This window comes from Triticum dicoccoides, chromosome 5A (genome assembly GCF_002162155.2).
Source record: "Triticum dicoccoides isolate Atlit2015 ecotype Zavitan chromosome 5A, WEW_v2.0, whole genome shotgun sequence".
In the NCBI taxonomy this organism is placed as follows: domain Eukaryota; kingdom Viridiplantae; phylum Streptophyta; class Magnoliopsida; order Poales; family Poaceae; genus Triticum; species Triticum dicoccoides.
In genome coordinates this window covers 567,850,141-567,860,331 of record NC_041388.1, presented here as the reverse complement: position 1 = coordinate 567,860,331, position 10,191 = coordinate 567,850,141, and the positions used below count along the sequence as shown (strand labels likewise).

Sequence of the window (10,191 nt, the reverse complement as noted above, 5' to 3'; positions counted from 1 at the left end):
TGGTTCCTCTTGATCTTCAGCAGCTTCACCCGTGGCAGCATCATTGGGCACATCGTCTGGTTCCTCTTGATCTTCACCAGCTCCCCCCGTTGCAGCATCACCATATTCAGGGGGCACATAGTTGTCATCGTACTCTTCTTCTTCGCCGTCTTCCATCATAACCCCTATTTCTCCGTGCCTCGTCCAAACATTATAGTGTGGCATGAAACCCTTGTAAAGCAGGTGGGAGTGAAGGATTTTCCGATTAGAGTAAGACCTCGTATTCCCACATTCAGTGCATGGACAACACATAAAACCATTCTGCTTGTTTGCCTCAGCCGCATCGAGAAACTCATGCACGCCCTTAATGTACTCGCAGGTGTGTCTGTCACCATACATCCATTGCCGGTTCATCTGCGTGCATTATATGTAATTAAGTGTCCAAACTAATAGAAGTTCATCATCACATTAAAACCAAAGTGCATACATAGTTCTCATCTAACAACATATAGCTCTCCAGAGCATCTAATTAATTAAACCATACATTGAAACTATGTAAAACATTTCAATGCAAAAATAAATACGATCATAATCGCAACCAAGGTAACAATTGATCCAACGGCATAATGATACCAAGCCTCGGTATGAATGGCATATTTTCTAATCTTTCTAATCTTCAAGCGCATTGCATCCATCTTGATCTTGTGATCATCGACGACATCCGCAACATGCAACTCCAATATCATCTTCTCCTCCTCAATTTTTTTTATTTTTTCCTTCAACAATTTGTTTTCTTCTTCAACTAAATTTAACCTCTCGACAATAGGGTCGGTTGGCATTTGCGATTCACATACATCCTACATAAATAAAATTTATGTCACGTTGGTCGGCATAATTTTCATAAACAATAAATGAACCAATAGTTATAATGATAATATATATACCACATCCGAATCATAGACAGGACGGGGGCCGACGGGGGCGGATACCAAAACCATCGCACTATATAAGATGCAATAATAAAAGTAAGAAAATAATACAAGTATCTATGTAAACATAGAAGTAAGAATATTTTTCCTTTCAGAAAGAAGATAAGAACAAGAGGTTCACCATGGTGGTGCCGGCGATGAGCTCGGCGCGGGTGATCGATGGCGGTGAAGACGGGGACGGGGCGTGACGGACCGCTAAACCTAGACAAATATTATAGAAAATGGAGCTTGGAGGTCGAGCTTGGAAAGGAGAAAGCTTAAGTAGTATGGCTCGGGCATTCCATCGAACACCTTGTGTGCATAAGAGGTGAGCTAGAGCACCACGAAGCCCTCTCCCCCTCGGCCAGAGAAAAACAGAGCACTGAGGTGCTCTGCTCGCGAGCGAGGGGTATATATAGGCACCTCATTGGTCCCGGTTGGTGATATGAACCGGGACTAAAGGGGAGCCTTTGGTCCCGGTTCAAGCCACCAACCGGGACCAATGGTGGTGGGCCAGGAGCGAGGCCCATTGGTCCCGGTTCATCCCACCAATCGGAATCAAAAGGTCCAGATGAACCGGGACCAATGGCCCACGTGGCCCGGCCGGCCCCCTGGGCTCACGAACCGGGACCAATGTCCCCATTGGTCCCGGTTCTGGACTGAACCGGGACTAATGGGCTGACCCGGCCTGGACCAAAGCCCTATTTTCTACTAGTGAGTTGGGACCTGCACTAAATCCAGTACCTATTTTTTTCTAGCTATGCAACCATGCCACTTTAGCAAGCCATGCATGTAAGTTATAAATTACATTTCTGCATTTGTTGTCCATGCAACAACATTGTCATGCCACATCACGAGTTCGTGCATGTATGTCATCAGTTAATTTTTTGCACTAAATTACGTGTTCTCATTTACTCGGTAGATGAGCACACCTATATAATTGATCATTTACTCATTTTTTTTTGGGAAAAGACACTCTTTCAACTGAATATAATATTTTCTTTTTATACGTTTCCTCGAAACAGGCTTAGCCCCTCTATATTAATATAGCAACCACACACAACATCCGCTGGGGAAAACAACACATCAAGCCTAAAAGGAAAGAGAAAAGAAAGAAACAAGAAACTAATGCCAACAACGACAGCTCGATGAAACGCGGATGACTCACCACCACTGCACCCTCCGGATTCGACCCACCACTCTCCGAGTGCTATGGACCGCCGCATACCAAGCAACACCTTCAAGATGGAACGGGACGATGACACACTGTTGTCCGGACATGTCCCAGGGTTTCCCCGGCACGCGGAGGAACAAGGGGAATGGGTACATCTGACGCCCCTCAGGAAGGAACGGCGGCACCGTGTCGGTGCCAAGCGAGCCGACAGGGATTTCTCCGACCCAACCCCAAAATACCACTACCCACCCGGTCTATAGTCTTCCATCCAACCTGAAGCCCACCAACATGCGCCACCACAGTCTTGACACCACCCTCGCCGTCTCACTGAGGTCACCATCATGAGGCCTAGAAGACAAAATTTGGGATCGCAAGGAATCAGGGACGGCAACACCGAGGCCGCGCAGGAGGGAACTACCTCCACCGCCGTCACGCGGGAGGTCACTGCCTCCGGTGCCATCGTGGTAGCCGACTGGACATGGCAGCAAAGGCACACCAGGCCTCCCGGCCCTGGCCCGACCCAATTCAGGCCCGCAAAGCCTCCTTCCTCGCGCTGTAGTAAGCGGCAACATCGCACCCATACTCCCTACTCGCCATATCCACCTCTAGGGGGCTTCGACGTCAACACAGGATCTGCCGGCCCGCCCAGGCCCAAATGGGGCCCAAATCTGAGCCGAGCGGGCGCCGCCAGCCTATGCCGCCGAGCAGCCGACCTCCCTTGTCCGCGCTAGGATGCCCCACCGGACCCCCGCTGCCTGAGCGCACCACCAGGAGACGCGTCGCCCCGCGCAGGAGTGCCTCCGGGAGGGGAAAAGCAGGGGCCTCCGGCGCCACCCGGGACAGGCCCGGCCGTGCACGCCGGCGACGGTGGGAGGGGGAACGGAAGGGGGTGGAGGAGGGCCTCTGGGGAAGGGGGGGCGGAGGCACAACAGGTCGCCTGCGGGGGCGACGCGGTCGCGAGAGCCGAAGGAGTCTAGTCCTGTTTGTCTCTCACTGCGGCCCCTCTTTTATACATTTCATATGCTTCATATGTTTTTAAATATTTTTGAAGTGTAAATCGATAATACTCTTATGTTTTCTTTTCATTAGTTTTAGTTGTTTATGTAGCACCTAATCATGCTTTTTTTAACAAAATTGCCACAGCAACGCGGAGCGTATCATGTATCATCTACTTGCCAACGTTCCAACTCCAGGGAGCGGTGTTAACCAAAATTATTGACTGCTAGGCAGTATATCTTCTAAAATGTCCACCATCAACAGATTATCACATAATATAAATTCTAAGGATACCACTGCATCAAATCAGTCAGCTCCTTAGCCACACATATATTAGCAACTTACAACAAAGAGAGCATTAACTGGTGAGCACCTTCGGTGTATAGCAGAGCACACACATGCAGACATAACAGATTCGATACTGGCAAGAGTATGTGAGATGGTGAAGTCCCCAGCATCAAGTTCAGGTTTCTTCATGTTTCCTCCTCGCTCACAAAGAGCAAAAAGGGACTCGAGCGAGGCCCATCAAGCTAGCAGTTGACGCAGGCATCACTTGGGCCCCTGCATTATCTTGAGCTTAACTCGCAGATGGAGCATGTCGTCGATGAAGAAGGGGCTGTCGTCAGCAACGAACCCCGGCCAAGGAATGCCAAGGCGTCCCATGGATGCAATAACCCCCCGACAGTCCTTGGTTAAGGTGCCCGTGTAACAGGTCACAAACTGCAATAACGGCTTTCTCTTTGCCTCAAACTCAAAATGTACTGTCCTTGCTGGCCCTTTGTTTCGTACCATCTCTATATTGAGACCAACATGACCAAGCCAGCATGCCGAGAGGGAGAAGACATGCTCTTCCCAGCTGAATGGCTGACTGAGTATTGTTTTCAGTTTACGCAGAGAGCGGCACTGCTCACGCTTCACAGCCCAGTTAAGAGTGCGGCAAGAATAAAAAGCAGCATTGGTCATACGAAGACGCACTAGTGGAAGTAACCGAGAACTCGAGATGTTCCTTCTTTCTTCAAAATTTGAGCAAGGTGAACAGGCCCACCTGAGGACGAAGTCATAGACAGCTACCTCAGAAGCAACCCCGAAGTCATTCCTTGATAAGATGGCCTCAATCCCAGCAGGAGGCATCCTCATAAGTTCATCTTGGAACCTGCAGTGCAGCAAAAACATGTGACTTTGTGACAACAATGTCCGCATGCTTCCTAATAATGGGAAAATGAGAGTAGGTATCTCAATCCAATGGGAATATGGGATCACTTACTCTGTTGACAGGAATTCCGTGTACCTTTCGGCAAGGAATTTCTTGGCTGCGTCTGTCAGGTCTGCTACCATTGAAATGGAACATGGGAGATCAAGGCACATCAATGCAGATTCTGGAGTCATAGGCAGGACCATGAGAAGCTGAACGCAACGCTTCATGCAGGAAACGACCTCAAATTTGTCAGCAGCCATCAATATATCAACCAGAGGAGTGGGCTCAGTTGTTGTCAACTTTCCACTATACATAAAGCGTAACAGCTCCATGAAGGCTTTCTCCTCTGTTGAAAATGAAAGCAAGGAGGCATAAGGATTGATGAAACAGTGCAATAAATCTCAAACAGTAATAACAATAAATAAAGAAGTACCCTCTCTCTAAAGTAATATAAGAGCGTTTAGATTACTAAAATAGTGATCTAAACACTCTTATATTAGTTTACGGAGGGAGTAGAAAAGAAAAGGAATAAAAAATGTTTTACGCAAAAATGCTTTCTCAAGTGTAATGATCAATTGTGAAACCTGGGAGGCAAAGTCTGTAGATGAAATGACAATAGGCAATTAATCATCAAATTAACTCTAAACAGGCCCCTCTATAATTTTCACATTTTTTCTTCAAAAGGTGCATACATCAATAATAAAATCACAATGGCAAACTATTTACAGCAGTTATAAAAAGGCAAATAATAGTACGGTACACCATTACCTGAATCAGCAATTCTGACTGTTGCCTGCCTCTGGCCAGATTCTTTCATGCCATTTGAGAAAAGCTAAGGAGCATGAAACTTATCAGAAAGATGAGGGACAGATTATAGAACAAATGCATTTCAGTAGATCGTCAGAATTACCTTGTAAAAGAAACTACTTTTTGCAGCAAGAATCGCCGAGCTGACATAAATAGTCTCAACTCGCAAAACCGGTGTACTCGTCACAGTACGAGATGAGTCAATATCTTCTCCATCATCACCTGCAAAATACCAAGGTTGGATAAATATAGAGTAACATGCAACACTAGGAGAATAAGGCACATACAGAATTACTAGACAAGCTTTTTGCTGGTAAAAATATGTGGAACATCATGTTTCTCGATGTGAGCAGAATTACTAGACAAGTTATTTGCAGGTAAGATTTTCTCAAAAAAAATATTTGCAGGTAAGAATATCCGTCAAGCCAGTATTTATTTCTCCCGTGAGTTCTAGCCCAGACAGCCTGCTCATGTGCTGCCTCGGTTCCTTTCTCTTCAACCTTTGTGGAAAAACGCTAAATAGAACTTTCTGAAGAAAAAAGATCGAGTGAACTGAATCTTCTGATGCTTCAGGTCATGGGCTCTTCAACAATTTATATGCGTCTTCAATGGATCTCACACCATGGTCACCTCCCAGTCTCCTACAAATTACGAAAAAAGCCACACGCCAAAAACAACCAACAGAACAAGTAAACCTACAGGCAAAGCGAAATGTCTACTTCTAGTCACATACTTCCTCCGTCAAGTCCTGGAAAGGACGTTAGTGCTAGATTTTTTTAAGAAAAGGAGGATGACGTTAGTGCTAGATACTATGTAGACAAATATAAAAGAACCTTTTCTATAAGTTTGTTGCTTGCTTCGTTAGGATAAATCTGATATCCATTCATCAGATATGCCTAAACCTAAATTATCCACAAATATGAAGAACCTAAACCTAAATTAATTGCCTTAAGAGCATCTCCAACAGGCGCCCAACGCGCCGCGCAGTAAAAACGGATTTGACGCGCGCTCATCGCCTGGTTTGACGCGGCGCGCAGCGTTTGCTCAAGCAGCCGCGCTGAAAAGCCGCGCGCGCGCAGCTCCAGCAGGCGCGGTAAAATGCAGCGCACGCTCATTCTACAATATTTTTTAAATTAAAATTACATAGATAAAAAAACGATACAAAGATATTTTACATCGGTGCAACTACTACGGCATATATAGATAGATAGTTCGACATACATAGATAGATAGATACTACTACGGCGTAGATAGATAGATAGAAACTACTACGGCATACATAGATAGAAAACTACTCCAAATCGCTACCATCACCATCATCATTCTCGTTGGCGTCGTCCGAGGCTGAGAGCCATATGTCGTCCCAACGTTCATCGTACGAGGTGAAGAACGATCTCCCACATGCGAAGACGATGTCGCACTGCTCGTTCGCCACTGCCTTCCGCTGACGTCGGTCCGCCCGCTCCGAGCGGCGCCTTGCCGTCCTCTCCGCCCAGTAGGCACGCTCGGCGTTGACGTCCTCTGGGTGGCGACGGCGCCACTCCGCCATGGCTCGCTCGTCTTCCTCGGTGACGAGGAGACGGTGATGTCGCCGAGAGTGGTCGGCACGGTCCATGTCCGTGATGAGACGCGGCGGAGGGGCGACGCATTGCGCCTCCTCGCGCGTGAAGACGTCCCGGAAATTCATCTTCGACCGGGGCCTCTCCAAGCGCCACGCCGCTGCGTCGTACGCGCGGGCCGCCTCTCGCGCGCTCCGGAATGTCCCGAGGCCGAGCCGGACGTCGCCGGCCCGTATCTCGGCGGAGTACCAGCCGTTGGGGCGCTCGCGGACGCCGCGAAAGCCCGAAGCACCCCGGCGGCGCGGCGGCATGGTGGCGCGGTGGTGACGCAGAAAGCGGCGAGGCTGCGAGGAGGAGGGCGCGTGGCTGTTCTGTGCGCGTGGCGAAGCACGGGACTTTATAGGCACGCGTGAAGCGGCACGCCAAATCTACCGCGCCGCGTGCCGTTTTCTCCCGCGCGCGGTAACTTTCCGCCACCGCTGGAGCGCGCGGAACCAACTGGCGCGCGGAAAAAACTGCTTTTACCGCGCGGGCGCGCGTTTTGCCGCGCCTGTTGGAGATGCTCTAAAGCAAGTACAGACAAATTTATTACTCCCTTCATGCCTAAATACAAGTCTTTTTGGAGATTTCAATATCAACTACATACGGATGTATATAGATGTATTTTAGAGTGTAGATTCACTCATTTTGTTATGTACTATATAGTTCATATTAAAATCTGTAAAAAAGACTTATATTGAGAAACAGAGGGGGTACTAGCTAATGAAGAATCACAACCCTTCATAGCAAATTATTTAATTTTAGATTTGTCTAAATATGGATGTTAGTAATTTGGGATGGAGGATGTACGTTACAAAGAAATAAACTAACACCCGGAGAAAAGGTAGTACATAAAATTAGATAGAAGACTATAAAAATGTCAACGGCACCACCGACGCACCAGCCGAGGCCTGGATGCACGCACCTTTGTCCTCCTCGCGGCGGCGCTTGCGGCTGGCGCCGGGACCGGGCGCGTCGTCGTCGCGGCCGACAACCTCTACCCGCAGCTCCCTGTCGGAGAAGGCCTCCACGTTGAAGACGGACTCGTAGCCGTCGTCCGTCTCCGGCTCCGCTCCCGCTCCCGCTCCCGTCGACATCAGTCTTCTCGCGTGCACGCTCGCTGGCTGGAACCCTGCAGGAGTTGCGGCGTAGGGGGAGGAAGAAAAGGGAACGGACGGAGGCAGCTGGTTGCTGGGAGTGCTGTGGCCTGTGGGGATATACACTCCTACTACTACTAGTAACAGCCGACGGAAGTGCATGCCGTCCACGTGCGACGTCACCACCTTCCACCTCCCTCGCTGCCCGTCGTCGTGAGACGTCACCACCTTCCACCTCCCTCGCTGCCCGTCGTCGTGACTCGCACGTCTTTTTGACACCAGACAGAAACGTTCGTTAATACACCCACCCACCTATATGGACCCATGCACACGTAGTACACTCTATTTCTACGAGTATCTGGCGTATCATTTTAAGATTGACGACGCCACTTTAAACATCTCGTAGTCCACGAAAAAGTCTTCTTCAATTAAATACTGTCACGGCCCCTACTACTACAGGCCACCAGGAGGCCCGGCCTAAGAGGACCAAGAAGCCCAACAGGCTGTTCGACCCGGCCACCTGGGAGCTTGGTGGGTGATCGATAAGTAGGAGTGAGCCCGAGGTGTTAGGGTACGGTGGGAATGATGGATCGCTTCCCCTTGTCTTTCCCCTATCCACCCACCTCCTGTAACCTCTCCCTCTCGATCCCCTTCTCCTCTCAAGAACCCTAGCCCCGAATCCCCCTGTATCGCCATGAATTGAGTAGATCGAGCAAGAGGGACGTAACATATGGTATCAGAGCTACCGGATTACTTGAAGAAGCCGACGTTCACCACGCGCCAGCAGCGACAGGCGGGTGAGATGGAGCAGAGAGTGGAGGAGATGGCGGCGGCGCTCAAGGCCATCCAGGATCAGAATGAGGCCATCTAGAAGGCGGTGGCGGCGACGACCACCCTCATCTCGGAGATCCAGCCGGTGGTGGCTGACCTGGCCGCCTGGAAGCCCACGTTGGAGAAATCACTCTCCGATGTGCAGCAGGAGTTGGGCGGGGTGCGCAAGAGCTGGACGTCATCGCGCGGAACCCTATGCTCGGGCTCAAACCGGGGGATCTGCCTCCCATCTTCCATCGACCCGGAGGCGCGCCACAAAACCAAGCCAGCAGCAGCCTCCAAGGGCCAGAAGGCCACCGCGTCGACCAAGCTCACCGGGGGGTCGGCTCTAGAGTGGTCACCACTCTAGCCCCGCCTCCGGTCACGGGTATGGCACCATCTCCGAATTTCCTTTCCACGGCGGGTCAATTTTCAGTCGATCATCGCTCCCGAGCACCTGGGCTGTCGCCTTTGAGGGGCATGTCCAGATCTGGCAGTCCTCTGCCTCCACGATCTCGGAGCCCTTATCGTCACCACAGCTCTGTCATTCCGAGGCCTAAGATGGATTTCCCTCAATTCTGGAGGGAACGACCTCGTAGTTGGAAACGAAATTGTGAGTCATACTTCCGTGTTTTCCGCTTAGATCCGGTGCTTTGGGTGGACACCGCCATGATGCATTTCACTAGGGCCGCTATGGTGTGGCTCGAAAACAGCGATTTCGATTTGCGTCACATGGAGTGGGAACACTTTTGCACCACTGTCTGTGAGCAGTTTGAGAGGAATGAGTTCACGGTGCTGCTGCGTCAGTTGTTTCACTTGAAACAAACTGATTCCGTGACCGATTACACCACTAAATTCACTGAGATAATGCATTCCTTGTTAGCCCACAGCACTACTTGGGATCCTGCCCTTTTCCCTCACGATTTGTGGATGGTTTGCGCGACGAGATCCGCGTTGTTGTTTTGGTTCATAATCCAAAAGACCTCGATACTGCTGTTTCGTTGGCTTATTTACAGGAAGAGGCGCTGGAGAGTTCCAAACGACGGGAGCCAAGACGCTCGGAGAGCACCGCGGGGAACGGCATGAGCAGCCGCTCCCATCTCAAAGGGGCCATGCCGTTGCCAGCACCTCCGGGACGTCCACCTCCTGCGGTCGCCGTGCCGACAGATGAACGTCGGGGAGGAGCCGCTGATGGGCTAAAGGGGGGCAGTTCTGTGGAAGATTGACTGACAACCCTGCGTGCCTATCGTCGAGCCAGAGGCCTCTGTTACATGTGTGGAGAGAGGTGGAGTCGAGAGCACAAGTGTGCAGCAGCAGTGCAACTCCACGTTGTGCAGGAAATGTTTGATGTGTTGGGTTTGTCCAGTGGCTCGACAGGTGAGGAACACTCAGATACTACAAGTGAATGTCACACCATATCCAGGGCAGCAGTGCAAGGCTCAGTCGCACCTCAGACTCTGCGGTTGCAAGGCAAGATTCAGAATCAGCAGGTGTTGATGCTTGTCGACTCGGGAAGTTCGCACAGTTTTGTTAGTTCTGACCTGGCTGGCCGTTTGAAAGGAGTGCG

At 50.1% G+C, this 10,191-nt stretch overlaps 1 protein-coding gene across 1 annotated transcript; it reads right to left on the bottom strand.

Annotated features, from left to right (window-relative positions):
* Positions 1-3,374: 3,374 nt before the first annotated feature.
* LOC119297900 (BTB/POZ domain-containing protein At4g01160-like) lies at positions 3,375-7,876 on the bottom strand. The gene is made up of 5 exons (XM_037575505.1): positions 7,643-7,876; positions 5,223-5,341; positions 5,081-5,144; positions 4,382-4,658; positions 3,375-4,270 (listed from the first exon to the last, which is right to left on the bottom strand). Exons 1-5 carry the CDS (start codon positions 7,812-7,814, stop codon positions 3,667-3,669), a joined length of 1,236 nt encoding a protein of 411 aa, XP_037431402.1. The 5' UTR covers positions 7,815-7,876; the 3' UTR covers positions 3,375-3,666.
* Positions 7,877-10,191: the final 2,315 nt, after the last annotated feature.

Bases quoted from the DNA above. Each gene is read 5' to 3' on its own strand.
- LOC119297900 (XM_037575505.1), bottom strand. From the start codon at position 7,814: ATGTCGACGGGAGCGGGAGCGGGAGCGGAGCCGGAGACGGACGACGGC. The intron at 4,659-5,080 runs GTAATGGTGTAC...CATTTTCAACAG, and splicing joins AGTCAGAATTGCTGATTCAG to AGGAGAAAGCCTTCATGGAG. The intron at 4,271-4,381 runs GTAAGTGATCCC...GCTGCACTGCAG, and splicing joins ACGGAATTCCTGTCAACAGA to GTTCCAAGATGAACTTATGA.